The sequence below is a fragment of the Theobroma cacao genome, chromosome 9, assembly GCF_000208745.1.
Source record: "Theobroma cacao cultivar B97-61/B2 chromosome 9, Criollo_cocoa_genome_V2, whole genome shotgun sequence".
Taxonomy (NCBI): domain Eukaryota; kingdom Viridiplantae; phylum Streptophyta; class Magnoliopsida; order Malvales; family Malvaceae; genus Theobroma; species Theobroma cacao.
The window spans coordinates 3,412,405-3,426,835 of record NC_030858.1 but is presented as its reverse complement, the minus strand read 5'-3'; the positions used below and the strand labels follow the sequence as shown (position 1 = coordinate 3,426,835).

At 34.9% G+C, this 14,431-nt stretch overlaps 2 protein-coding genes across 3 annotated transcripts in view; both read right to left on the bottom strand.

The window, feature by feature from the left end:
- The window catches only part of LOC18588191 (brefeldin A-inhibited guanine nucleotide-exchange protein 5), a 20,172-nt gene extending 10,799 nt beyond the window's left edge, over positions 1-9,373 (bottom strand). Inside the window, exons 1-25 of one of the 2 annotated variants that reach the window (XM_018127303.1) lie at positions 9,245-9,373; positions 8,935-9,107; positions 7,940-8,015; positions 7,362-7,614; positions 7,007-7,128; positions 6,866-6,924; positions 6,715-6,772; positions 6,554-6,638; positions 6,266-6,463; positions 6,061-6,119; positions 5,877-5,946; positions 5,719-5,787; positions 5,224-5,346; positions 5,076-5,129; positions 4,872-4,960; positions 4,644-4,740; positions 4,445-4,543; positions 4,118-4,315; positions 3,858-3,968; positions 3,604-3,788; positions 2,573-3,199; positions 1,888-2,305; positions 1,122-1,361; positions 820-943; positions 590-738 (exon numbers count right to left, since the gene is read on the bottom strand). In XM_018127303.1, the coding sequence (XP_017982792.1) occupies positions 590-738; positions 820-943; positions 1,122-1,361; positions 1,888-2,305; positions 2,573-3,199; positions 3,604-3,788; positions 3,858-3,968; positions 4,118-4,315; positions 4,445-4,543; positions 4,644-4,740; positions 4,872-4,960; positions 5,076-5,129; positions 5,224-5,346; positions 5,719-5,787; positions 5,877-5,946; positions 6,061-6,119; positions 6,266-6,463; positions 6,554-6,638; positions 6,715-6,772; positions 6,866-6,924; positions 7,007-7,128; positions 7,362-7,614; positions 7,940-8,015; positions 8,935-9,037 (3,666 nt within the window). In that variant the 5' untranslated portion in view covers positions 9,038-9,107; positions 9,245-9,373. Of the gene's footprint in view, positions 1-589; positions 739-819; positions 944-1,121; positions 1,362-1,887; positions 2,306-2,572; positions 3,200-3,603; positions 3,789-3,857; positions 3,969-4,117; positions 4,316-4,444; positions 4,544-4,643; positions 4,741-4,871; positions 4,961-5,075; positions 5,130-5,223; positions 5,347-5,718; positions 5,788-5,876; positions 5,947-6,060; positions 6,120-6,265; positions 6,464-6,553; positions 6,639-6,714; positions 6,773-6,865; positions 6,925-7,006; positions 7,129-7,361; positions 7,615-7,939; positions 8,016-8,934 lie in introns of both variants that reach the window. The other variant, XM_007012429.2, reaches the window with a different exon arrangement.
- On the bottom strand, positions 11,162-12,337 carry LOC18588190 (probable E3 ubiquitin-protein ligase XERICO). The gene has a single exon (XM_007012428.2). The coding sequence runs from the start codon at positions 11,968-11,970 to the stop codon at positions 11,425-11,427; it is 546 nt and encodes a 181-aa protein (XP_007012490.1). The 5' UTR covers positions 11,971-12,337; the 3' UTR covers positions 11,162-11,424.

Sequence of the window (14,431 nt, the reverse complement as noted above, 5' to 3'; positions counted from 1 at the left end):
TTAGTTTAGGATTTTATTTTATTTATTTAGTTTGAAATTCTTTTTCCTATCTTTATTAGAATTTTAGTACTTTAAGTCTTTATTTAGGATTAGAATTACTATTTGATTAGGATTTATCTTAACTATTATAAATAAGTATCTTAGGTAGAAGATTATCATTATCATCTTTTGTTATTTTGAATATTTATTCAAGAGGTTTCTTTGAAAACCCAATTATCTTTTTATTGTTCCAACACAATCAACCCTATTCTAGCCCTAATTGTTGAGTTCTAATTGCCCTAAACCTTTCGGCTACATCACAACCCAACCTGAATTAACTAAAAAGTTCAACAACCTAAAGCCTAAATGGCTAGAACCTGACATGTCTAGCCCAATTGCCTCCCTTATGAAATAAACTAGATGTAATAATAATATAGATATAAATGCAGACAATCAATTCAAGATGTTGTCTGAGAACACACAGAAAAAGTATTTGCTAGAAGAGGGCCAACAAAACAAACAAAATGGATTTTTGTTTTTGGAGAGAGAGAGAGAGAGTGAGAAACAACATGCTCAATTAACAAATCAAGCTGAAGGCCAGAAAACAAACCTCTGCTAGACGATCTTCACATATACGGAGCAGGGCAACAGCCTTCAAACTTATGCGGTGGGAAGTTTTATTGTTGGCAAACCTAATAAGGCAGTTGACGCAGTCCATAAAACAATCTCCAACAACTTGATCAAAGTGTTCCAGTATAACTGCAAAAAACCTGCTGTTAGATTAGTTGGCAAAAAGAAGAGAAGCATCAGTCTGGAAGATGAAAAATGGCTGCTTCTTACCCTGTTCCACGTTCTCAAATGCACTTTCAACAATTGATTCCAAATCATCATCTGCAGCAGCAGTGAAAATCATAAAAACACTTCGCCATCCGGACTTTATGCTTCCAACCTTTGATTTTATCATCTGCAATAACATCATTATCAGTCAATGTCTCACACAAGTGCCCAACAGAATAATAAAAACCAACAGTTAAGGTTTAAAATTAAAAATGTATTAACTGCAAATTTTATGCAGATAAAAGAGGGAAACGTCATCAAGTAAGAGAGCTAGATGTTCAGGAGATCTGAGCAAGCACACATACTTGAACAATGCAGTCAACAATAAGGCTCCTTATGGTTGCACTTCGACTGTTCCGCATGAGAACAACAAAAGGTTTAAGAATGTCATTTTGGAAAGTAAAATTGGTCAGCTCAGCACGCTCCAAATACTTCATACCAAGCTGCCTCAAAGAATCAATCGCATACATAGCAATTTTCTCATCAGCATGGCTTCCAGCAGAAATAAAATGGTTTGCGAGGACAGTCCATATTCTAGCCCAGACCTGGTCGACATAACATTAAAACTTTTAAAATTTAAACCAGCATGTACTTTGGCAGAAAAAACAAATGATTTTCAATTTATAAATCAATTTAGAAACTATAGCTAGATCCCACTATGTCAAGATAACAGCTCACGTGTGGTCAAAATTACATATCTAAAACTAATATTTTATAATATGCACGTGTGGTCAAAGGAAAATCAAATTCATATAAAACGCTCTATTCTTGTAAACTATGGTCACTTTACATGTAAATGTTAATTCAATGAAATTATTTAAAAAATTTTCAGAATATTCTCCATAACATATCAAGAGAGCATGGCAGAAATATATCATGTAATTTATAATCTTCTTTACTTAAAAAACCAGAACTACCAAGAAAGGGATTAAAAGCATTTTGAACCAAGAAAATTAACTGAATTTCAAAGATGGTCAGAGAACAGTGATATGACAAGCCATAAAATCTTGATAAGTAAATAAAAACATGTACAAGTGATCTTGTGGAGGTCTATCAGTTTAAAAGAGATACCAAACGTATACGAGCCATATTGTAATAACTGATCTCAACAAGCTTTTGCAAGCTGAAAACACGAGCTGGAGTTTGTTTTAGTTCTTCTGCTGATACACCACAGAGAGCAGTGAAGAACTCCACAATTGAATCACTAGGCAATTTCTCACTATTCACAAAAACCTGTTCAGCAGGTTTCCCAGCCAATTCTTTCAGTGACTGTACAACAGCATCCTTAGAGATCTGATTTGATCCATGCATGACAGTTGCAGCAATGGCAGGAGTTGACGTAATAAATTCAAGCCGAGAAACACATTCAAGAACAGCATTCCACGTATCCTGAAGAGAGTCTGGTTCTAAGTCACATAAGCCCAATAGAGTCCGCAATGCTTCGACATTTTTACTACGCATTTCCTTTGGAGCATGCAAGAAAGTAAACCTAACATCCAAAATCACAGACTAAGCATTACAATTAAGCTTTTCCCTAGGGACTAAGAGCATTATAATGATTGACAAATGAACTACCCCATTAAATGTAATAATGACTGATGCAGGACAACCCATCAAAAGACAAGGTAAGACGAACAGAATGATTAGAATGATAGAGCAGAAATAAAGCAATGGTAGCAAAAGGGGAGGGGGATGGAGGAACTCGGCAAACACAGCAGCAAGAGGAACTCTTTCAAGTAGAAAAAGATAGCTTTACCTGACCAGAGATGTTAAAAATGCATAGCGCATTGTATCCATTCCAAGGACGTATGTAATATGTATCCCAGCTCTAAATCCTTCCATACAGAGAACCACCCTTGGTTTATTTTCACCTTCCTCCATTGTAACAGAGAAAGTAGCCAGCAATGGCCATCCTACAGCTTCAACCATGGGCCTTACAAGTTCAATCTCTTGTGCAATATAAAAAACTCCTCTTTTTGCTTCTTGGTTCCGGATAATAGCCTGTGTCTGCTTAATTATCGCTTCACTTTCAGACTTAGCATCAGTTGCTGACTTTGTTTTAGGGAGAGCCAGATTAAGAATACTAACAAGGCGGCCTCTCTCTTCCCCCTCTGGCTTCTGCCTGCTACTTTTCCCTATGCCAGCTGCGTCATCTTTCATTTTTATCTCTTCTTTAACAATAGAATCATATATATCTTCCAGAAGTTCGGTAGGGGCACACTCTTCAGGATCATTTGTGGCATTCATACGTATAAAATCTGACTTTGACATTTTAGGCCAGACCATTGGATTATGGGCATCAGTATTCAACATGATAACTGCATATGCAAGAACATATGCAGTGTCTGCATTCTTGAACAGACCAGGATTGTCAGCACAATATCTGCCAAACACATAACGAGAAGACTAAATCACCACCTAGTGATGCAAAGAGGCATATAGTCTTCATACTAATTGGACACCAAAAATTGTATTCAAAAACACTCACCATACAAATAGTAAAACAGCTCATAGAAGAGTGATCTTTATACACAGAGGTATTTGACTCTTATTTAAATTGGCTATAGCTTAGTTATTAAAAGAATCTCAAAAGTATTTAAAAGAAAAGGTTCGGTGCAGAGATTTTCGGATTTCAGGATGGGGTTGTGAAGCTAAGCTAATAAAAAAAGAACCCCCACTAAATTAAAGTATTTTTAAATCTGTTCCAATAATTGGATTAAGCCGTGCTTATGTTTATGTTTTAGGCACGAAGACATTTATATACATGCAGCATAGATATCCCCATACCGTTCTGCAAACTTTTCCATGATACGATCTATCTTTTGAGCCTCCCCAGGAAGACGGAATCCTTTAAGAAATTCACGTATTGCAGTATCAAATTTCATTCCTGAAAATGTTATCGAATCTACATAAGCATGCATGACAGCAAGGGGAAACTCCTCATGTTGACCCAAATAGTCACCAATCATTGCCTGCAACAATGCTAAGACTTAGACAGCTTCTCTAGGAGTTGAGCAAAAGTTGATCGATAAGGGTTCTACCTTGTCCAGACTGGGAGTATTTCTTAGAAATTGAGCAACTGACACAGGATTATTTTCCACCAATATATTTGATATCAGATACCCAACACCCTTCACTGGATGCCTGTTGAACTGCAATGTAATTAACACTATGTTTCAGAACCTAATTACAGTCCGAGAAATTGAGGATTGATCAACAATCCTTTCCAGTATCATATTCGCATTGCAGAAAACTTCCAGTCTAATATGCTAAACTGTGACTATAAAACCCAATCAATTACCTCAGAGATGGCAGATTCCATGGTAGATTTATGAGCTTTTGCCTTCTCAAAGTTACTGGTAACATCTTCCCTGCTTTTTATCTCAACAGATTCTCTAGTTGAATCTTCTTCAGGAGACTGGTTACGTCCCCTCTTCCTTTCTGGTTGTCTTCGAGATTTCTCCCAATCAACTAGTGATTTTAGTACATTGACAAGGCACTGGAGAATTTAAGAAGTAAAGCTTTATTAAGCAACCACAGGTGACATGGAAGCATAGAAATATAAAACAAAAGTATTACTCATAATTAGCAAGCTTATTTAATAAAGCTGGCCAACAGATTAACCTACCTGGAGGGAGGAACCCTTAATTGATGTTGTTTGGGTGACAGCAACGGAGTTTGGGTCTGCATTTTGCATCCCTTGAGCTATTTTAGACAGAGTGTTGACCTAGAGGGCCAAAAGGCAAATGGTACCCTTATATAAAAAAGCCTAGAATAAATTATAAATATATAAATAAATGACAGTGGAACAGTAACTGAGCTCAGACCATGCGTTCAAACAAGTTTGGTGCCTCAAGATCACAGTCATAGTTCACATATACATCAACAAGCATCTGGGGATCTTTGCAAACTTTCTCAAGCATCCTAAAAAGTTAAAATTAAAAAGGTTAGTAGATAATATAAAGCAAATAGCAAACTAACATGTTGAAGACAATATGCTGAATAGTGAATGCCACACAATATGACAGTATGACTAATTAAAAAGAGTACCGTACCGGAGAACACTTGATTTTTGGTTGATGAGGAAGTCTGAACCATCCAATGGCCGCAAAACTATCAAGGGAAAAAAGACACCAATTTCACCCTGAAAAGAAATAAGATAAAGTATTCAGGCATAAAGTAGAAGTGGTGTGTATCACGGCGCTAATGCCATCTTTGAAAGAAATAGCTTTAACAATCTATCAAGAAGATAATCATACTTTAAGACTCTCTCGGAATCGCAACAAAAGCACAGCAAATATCCCAGTAGCATACTGGCACAAGTAAATGCATAGTCAGAGGCAAATTCTCATAGCAGATTCTTCTAAAACAGGATGAAGAAAACCGATTAAGTAGATGCAATAGAACCTGAAATATGACAGGGGACTGTGAAACAGAAGCCCGCAACAAAGCATATGAAAGATATGCTTTCACTGAATCAATGAAATGGAAGTTCTTCGTAAATGAATGGCTAACCCCTTCTAACAAACCCTGCATACCATAGGCGAGCAAATATGATGAAAGACATTAGCTATGTTTTCTTTTCAACCATTAAAAACAAACAAATTTTGGCATTTCAAAACAATGCTTATGCCAATAAGATTCTTTTAAAGCTACTAATGAGATTCTATTCAGCAGTTTCAGACTTCCATATCTATCCAACTTCAATACAATGAGGATCACGTGCACACTTTCCCTGCCACTAATAAGAATGAAAAATGCAAATATATCCTCCTACAGAGAAAAACAAAATAAAGCATATGTAAATCTGACCCCACATAGTCTAGAAAGTGCTTTATAGTATTATGCAAAGACTACCAACCAAACATCCTTACATAACTTAAAATAAATTCATAAATTAACCTGCAGAAGCTCAAGAGACAGAATTCGTGTCTTGGTTGTGACCTCATCAGTATCTTCCTTCATACCCATCTGCGAGACAAAATATTTCGTGAACAGAATGCTAGCAGAGACTCCAAAATACCAACAATAATTGGCGAGAGAATAAGAAGAAAACCAACCTTGCAAAGGGTGCGGAAAACTAGTAATGCATCACGTTTACCAATGCTCATGCTCTCCAGGTCAATCCCTCTAAGATAAGGTTCAAGAGTTATGACACCAAGCATTAATAAAAAATTGCAATTTTATACAGCCGAAGCAAGAAAACAGAAACTAGCAATCTGGGTAAAATATCTTAGTCCATACCTTGTGATCTTTTTACCATCCTCAACATGCACAACTTTGTCAAGAGCAGCCTCTAAACCCTGTAAGACACATAAGTACCACGTTAAGAACCATACAAGACCAAAAGAAAACTTCAATAAAAGCAAACACCCAGCATTTGCTACATAACTGAGAGGCCTACAAGTCAAATGAATCATAACAAATAATGGTAAATAAAAGGATGCACCTTGATATCAGCACCGCCAGCAAGGCTTTGAAGTTCCTCAACAGATGCAAGTGTCGTATCCTTGACCCGATTAAGTGCATCCCCTAAAGTCATTTCATTCTCATCTTGGTCACCTGAGGAAGCTTCTTCAGCCTTTGAGGTAGAATTCTCTGAAGAAGCAGCTTCAGTATGATCAGAGGAACCAGATGAAGTAGAGACCTGAAACCCATTTACAAGACATCATCAACTTTCTTCCTGATATATCATGGAGAAAAAAATAATGAAAGATTAGAAATATAAATTCCAAACCGGATCAGCCTCCATTCTTCTGAATATGATGCTAATCATCTGTGTCAACATTGCCTTTGATGTCGCTTGGTTTATAGGACTCTTGCTACACATCAAAGCCACAAATCATAAGAACTACTTCAATTTGGACTATCACTATCTTCGACAAATCCAAGAAGTACCTGTGAAGAGCAATATTGTAGCATACTCTGATAACTCCAAGCAAAGGTTCCCCATGGACTGCATTTTGAATTAGCAATATTGTAACATGACTGAGTTTAAATACTAGAAAATAAAACAGACAAAAATACCACTAGATCCTGGACAATGTACCTCTGAATTTTGTGGATGCTACAGCAGTAAGAAGCACCTTCAGGACTTGCAGGATTGTACTGCAAATTGTTTTCCAGAATTAAACATGCGTAACAAGTAACATATGCTATAAACAAGGTTAACAAACACAATGGCACATACCTGTCAGGAGAAGAATTATCAACACAACTGCAGACCATATTCAGAATGTCTGTAAACAGAGGAACATTTCTACCACCATCTAAACCAGGATCTCCTTCCAGATGATCATAGGCAATTAGTTTCTGTGCTTATGGAATTAAAGATGATCATGTCAGTAATTATTATGCAGAAAAAAAAGGCATTAAAATTTCCAAACACAAATTGAACAAAAATAAGGAGGTCCTTTTGGAATATATATCACAGGATTTCAGACGGATTAGGACTTCCCTTGATGTCTTACAAAAACCGTAGAGAAGACCATTAAGTAGAAAATAAACATTCAGAATATAGATCAAGAAGGAAAGCAACAACATACATGAAGACAATCCAAAGCAGGTTCAAGGATTTTTAAGTTCTTTGTCTCAAATGCAAGTCGAAGAGGATTCAGAACAAGCTCCACCTCAGCCCCTTCCAAGGTGTATCCTGCATTTGCTAAGGCAGTTGTGATGGTTCCACTTCCACCAGTTGGCTTACTAACATGCTCTGTATCCACAGCACTTTGTGAAAGTGTGCTTGATCCATCAGGTTCTATTCCAGTTTTTTCAGCTCCAGTTTCAGTTTCAAGTGAACTATAAGTAAAATCAAAAACAAAAATTAGAGGGCATCTGCAATAGTTATAGTATCAGTCATGATCACATTATGGCAATAATAACAATTCCATATCATTTTTAACAAAGCCATTTAAAGTTTTAGTTTGCTAAATCTGACAAAGGCCATAGTGACAGCCAAAAGCTTCAGCTCTGAACTAAACGAAGAATAAGTAAACTAATAGACCAAAAAGAAAATAATAAATATGCTATTTCATTGGTTAATATCTTGGGTAAGAAACTAGGAATAAATCCAAGTGAGAACAAAAACGGCTAGTATATTATAATATTGTAAACAGATATAAACCTTCCATCTCCAGCCAAAGATGCTACTTGATTTGTCTCACTGGATGAAGAATGCTGTTTTGCTTGCTTTGGACTATCTGAAGAAATGGAAGAATATAATTAAAGAAAAAAAAAAGGTAACTAGATGTATGCTATAACCAACGAGCAAGAAGACAACATGAAATTACAGGAAGAGATAAGATAAGTTCATATAAAAAACAAAACCAGTGAAGATGTCGTCCATTAATGCGTAGAGAATAGTGCACAGTAGGATGTTAAGGCTCCACATCCTTAGTCTCCCACCCTCTTTTTCTTCTTAATACCATACGTCCTCTATTTCATGTGTCAACCCCATCAGAAATTGTCTTTTAAAGAATTAGTCAATCATGGGGAAAAAAGAAGAAAAGACCAACTCAACAATCCATTATAACGAAAAAAAAAAAAAAAGAACCAGGATCATCATCAATTTTTCCTGTCATTATTTGTTTCATTCTCCCATTTCTGCACAAATCATTTTGAAATACATAAAGATGTCACTTACAAAATCCCTACTAAAATCCATCACACAAAAGGTTCATCTTCTAAAACAGAAAACTCATTTTCTAATAAAAATGTGAAATTAATTACTTATAAAGGAAAGTCATCCGAGTACTCCATAGAACCGGAGTTTCTTAATCTAATGCTAAAACAGATTATAACCTATAAACAATGCAACTACTCGTAAACCCTACTTAATATCTCTAACTACCATTCTAACTACATTTTAAGTAATAACATAGTTGAACGCCATCAAATATGGAACACAAAGATTAAATAACTAAATAACCCCTAATGCACTAGAAAAATCAACAGAGCACAATTCAAAACTAAAACTTCTTAAACTCGCAATCCCGGTTAATTCGCCACGAATCAAAATTAGACTAAAAATAACAGTAAAATGGAAACAGATTATAAAAAAATAAATTATAATTAATAATTAGAGCACAATTTACCAGATAAAATGGAAACAGATCTGACCTGAATAAGTTTGAATAGCCTTTTGAAGATCAGGATACTTTTTGCCCGCACATTCCTTGAGCATTGACTCGAACGCTCGGCTCACAAATCCACCTGCCGCCATTTTGTTTCTCTATTCTCCGATGCTTCGAAACCGATAGTTCCAGAGTTTCCTTCTCTCTCTCACCTAAATGCTAAAACGAAAAATTCATTGCCGAAACAGAGAAATTAGCCGTTGATTAGAGGAATGGAGCCAGATCGTCGTCAAAGAGAGATAGGATCTACGAGCACATGGAAGGAGAGGAGACAGAGAGAAGAATAGAGGAGTTACCGCGTTTTTTAATTTGTTTCGAGAGAGAAGAAATTGGAGTGAAAAACCATGAAGATCTGGAAAGAAATGAGCAGATCTGTTGAATAGAATAATCTGCACGAAAATGTTAAACCAGTGCTGTTTTTGTATCTACTGGGCTTATTTGCGACGAGCCCAGACGATGCCCGGGTTTTATTTGGACCCCCAAATTTTGTTCTATTCCGGTTCTGCCCTAATTTTTTCTCTCTTGTTTTCTTTTTTTTTTTTTAATATTTTTCAACTAATTTTATAGCTTAATAATTTGATAAAAAATAAATTTTGATGGAATTCAATATGTGTTGATTAATTTTAATTCTACTAATTGCGGATTAAGATAATAAATCATAACAATTTCGTTTTAATACTATATTACTCATTTAAAACAAACTCACATGCTTATGTAAAGAAAATAATCCTTTTTCTATGTAAAAGTGATTAATTATTTGAAAGCTTGTCTCCATTTATTGCAAATATGTATGGGATAAACGGATGTACAAATATACACAAAAAAAAAAGTTCTTATAAGTTTTAATCTAATTAGAGACAGGTGCTCGTAATTTCAGCTCAAAGTGAAGGAAAGCTCAAAGATGCAAGATTAGTTTAAGAACAATAAAAATTTAAGTCTTAAGAAACATAAATTCAAAAAATTCAAAATCAGCCTGAAACACTCTATCAATTCCAATTTGAACATGTGTCAACGTACATTACTCTCAATTCATTATGACAAATTTAAATAATAGAATAGATGTTGTCAAAAATTTTTTAAATGTTATTTTTTAAATTAGTTCACATGTTCGAAACAAAGTTTTTAAATTAACACCTCAATCAAATTCTAATTTATAACTCAACAATAAAAATGATGCAGTTTTTATTAGTGAAATTAGTTCGACACTTCAATTTACCTTTTGCTAATATTAAAATTGTATATGAAACAAGCAGGAGGGGGAAAAAACATTGTAATTTGTTAAATATATGAGTTCGAAGGAAATAGATGCTTTACATTTTGAAAAATTAGGGTATGCCCTAAAATCAATCAATTACTTTAAATAAAAGTCTGACTAATTTCAAATTGATTTTATTTTTGGTCGGGTTAACTATGTCAATCAGACGCGATCCTTTGCAAAGACTGGTCTGAACCCTAAATCTGAGCCCAACTGGCTTGGGCGGAGTATTGCCTTGGAACTCAGCCCTAACCAAATGGGCTCACATCCAAACCTTGAGCACATATTTTTTTTCTCTTTCTCTCTCTCTCTCTTTTTTTTTTTTTGTTGGATAATTTACGAGTAGGGAAATTGCCTATACCGTGCAAATGAAGATCCTGTCTATTTTCATAGATTTTTTTCCTAGGTCTTTCGTTTGAAAAAGAACCGTGTAAATTGGTCCAGAAGAATAAAAAGGAAGCATTTAGCAACCCAATTATAGAATATTATCTCATACCATTAAGCCAATTATCCCAAAATTCCAAGTTAATACTATTTTGGTCACCTAAATTCTAAGCATTACAATTCTTTAGTAGGTAATTTAGCCCGTTCATCATTCAACTTTAACTAAAGTCTTATACTAAAGTAGCTATCAAATTAAGAAAAATAAATACTTTTATATAAAGTAAGGTATCATGTGCGGTCCAGAGGAAGCCAAGAAAAAAAAAAAGAAAAGAAAACTACCACAAGACTCAAAATTATCAATCAAAACTTTCTTGACCAAAGTTGCCAAGTCACTCTTTCATTGAAAGGTCTCTCTAACTAGAAGTATTAAGTATCCTAAATGTACACTGTTCTTTATTTAATTATTAATTCAAGAGTGCCCAGCCCCATTGCTCACATTCAATAATCTTGTGGAAATTACCATAATTGGAGGAAAAAATTTAATAGTTAGTTAAAATCCAAAGGAGAAAAGAAATCGAAAAAAAATTCTAAGAAATATGTGATTTATATATACAACTGGTCCAAGGGTCAAGCTTTAGATGACTTGACTGTTTCTGTTTTTTTTTTCCTTCCACTTTATGACCTAACCCAAAGAAAAAATTGACCCCATTTAACCATGCCCAAACTATCTAAATATACAATAATTATTGTACCAAGCTCTATCTCAATGATCAATTGAGTAAAAAATATGCTAAAAAAGAAGAAAAAAAAATCTATAGAAAATAGATTATGTGGCTCTCAAGGAAGCAGATCATCCCCAAATAGGTAGAGCAGCCGCTCGACGGCCCAGCTGGGTTCATTCTTAGGCCAGCCCAAGCTTTGAGATGAAGTAAGTAAAGGGGTCCTGCAAAGGGGGCAAGTCTTGTGATTATGTTCATGCTCATTGTAATCATGATCGTAATCCTGGTCGTGATCTTGATCATAGTCAACCCATCTGTCAATGCAATCTTTATGGAACACGTGGCAGCAGTTCCTCAGTTCTCTGACTTCGTCACCTTCCTTCAGCTGGCTCAAGCAGACTGCACAGGTGTCGGAAACCCAAGGCACCCGTTCCTTAGCATCTTCGAACGTCGTCAGCACGAGACTGTCCCTAATCATTTGTAAAGAAACCAAGGGAGAAGAAGAAGAAGGGTTGCGTTGGGAGTCAGATGAAGTAGTGAAGAAGCTTATGTCTCTAAACCTAAGAACCCAAGAGAGGACCCATCTCAACACTGCTAAAACAACAGCTGTTTTGTAAAGAAGATGGGTTACAATTAGCCCTGGATCCTCTACAAAGAAACCCATTGAAACACAAGGAAAAGCGAAGGAAAAAGGAAAGAAAGTAATTAGCAAGAGAGAAGGAAGATGAAGAAGAGGCGAAAAGAAAGGGGGAGGGTTAGAGGAGCATCTTGGGACTTATATAAAGGAGGGAGGTTGCAAGCGGCCAGGGGCCAACGGGGGTGAGATAGTGGACTGCTTTATCGGATTTTTGTCGGTGTGTGAACAAGCTTTGGAATAAAGGAGAGAAGGGGGTGCTTAGGTCCCTATGGCGTGCAATCGTGTAAGTCACAGCTCAGAAGGACGGTGGTCGATTATCTCAAATATCTTTTCATTAAAAATAAAAAAGAAATTAGTAGGTGTTGTTAGAGAAATTGGAAGGGAAAAAGGATACTAGGAGATAGCGTGTGGGTTAAAGTTAGGATTAAAGTAAAGCAACTGGATCCGATCATGAGATTGTGGATGTACCGAATGAATCTGGTGTTTTGCTTCGTAAGGAAAGTCTCAAAAAGATTGCCTAATACTTCAAAAAATTGTTGGCCACGAACTGATGAACATGATCAATTTCTCTGTTTTTTTTTTCTTTTTTTTAATAAAAAGAAGGAGAAAAAATTGTATGGCAGGGGGAAAGAAATATGTACTTACAGCATTAACCTTAGCCATTGTTATTTAATTTTTTTAATTTATAAGATTAAATATGAACTTTATTAAATGGATATGCGGTAAGTTTTTTCTTCTAATTCAAAACATGTTTTCATATTCTAAGATTTTGACCAAAACGAAAGAAACAATTAAAAAGAGAAAAAAAAAATCTTCATTTTAGCGGTGATTGAGGTTTAAAAAGAAAACCCTTTCCACAAGTTAAGATTATAATTTTAAAAATTAAATTGGATTGATCAATGGAATTATTTAAATTAAAATTTGATAGTTTATGTTAAAAATTCACATAGTAATTTAATCGATCAAACTTCTTATTAAATCGGGTTCAGAGTAAAACTGAATTTGAACTGGTTTTTATCATTTAAATTATTAGTTTATTTTTAAAATAAAATTTCTCCTAATTGGTAGGACTCAAACCGGTTTTTGTCATGTAAATTATCCGACCATGCACTATATAATCAGGCTCATACAGGTGCAACTGGTCCCCTCTTGTAGGATGAAACTCGCTTGTCGCATGTGCTCTGCTGACTGCTGCCTAATTCATCTGAATTTGATGTGTACTCGAAGGCATTCGATTTAACTCGAATGCTACGCCACAAAAAGCAAAGGAGAAGGAAAAGGAAAGACCAATGACCCATTTTAATCATCACACATCATCATCCATCCAATATTCAAACAAAGAGCCGGATTAATTTTAGAATGTTGGGTAGAAAGGAAAGGAAAGACCATACCGTATGCAAAAAATCACAGAGAAGATTGCTTGCTTTCTACATGACACGTTAGAAGCAGGCCCATCCCACGTTAGTTTCCACACAATCCCAGTCAGATCCCACCGAGGCACTAACATTTCCTAATTCCTATGTTACTTTTACGATTTTAACTTGGAAAAAGAAATGGGCAGTGGGCAAAACATATGCATAAACAATGAAAGAAATAAAGAAACAACAACCGAGAAAACTTACAACCATGGTTTTTGTCTTTCAGGAAAAAGGACGCCTGGTTTACCTAAAAAGCAATTGAAAGAAATATTGATAATGCATGCAGACGCATGAGGCTAGCATTGATTTCGGGAACTGCCATCCGGTCTCCGCATGCGTGACTGGGTCAGGTTTTGATCATTTTCAACGCTGGTGAACTCATCATTATGCGAAGAACGAGCAAAGGAGAGGAGATGGTAAAACCCTATCCATTGCCACCAGCATGGGCGGACCCATGCTGGAAGGAGTGGTGTCACATGACACCACTCACTTCTTAAAATAAAATATTTTAATTTTTATTCAATTTATTTAAGATTAAGAGTAGTTAATATATTAATAAATTTATTTTTTTTTACAATTTTATGAAAATTTGAATCAAAGATTTCAAGTAAAAGTGATTTATCAAGAAGTAATTTATGTATTAATATTTAAATACTATAAAAAAATAAAAAAATTTCTTTTATAATTTAAGATTTTATTAAAAAATTTAAAATCTAAACTACACTCTCTATCTATAAATTCAAATCTTTTATTTTCTTGGTCATTGACTATGCTTTTTATTCTCCCAAAACAACTCATCTAAGCTTTAATTGTAAATAATTTAATATCAACTCAAATTAAGTTTTTAAATACTTCATGTCTAAATATTTTTTGATTAGTTTGATAATTTAGATTCATAATTATAATCTAGTTAATAGAAAATAGTATTACATGTCAAACAATGTTTTTGAATTGTGAGTCTTTTTTTTTAATTTATTTTGTAGATATATTATTTGTTTATTTAATTTTTGTATTTAATTTTATGTAGTTTGTGGATGCTTGTATTTAGTTTTGATCAATTAATAGAAAAT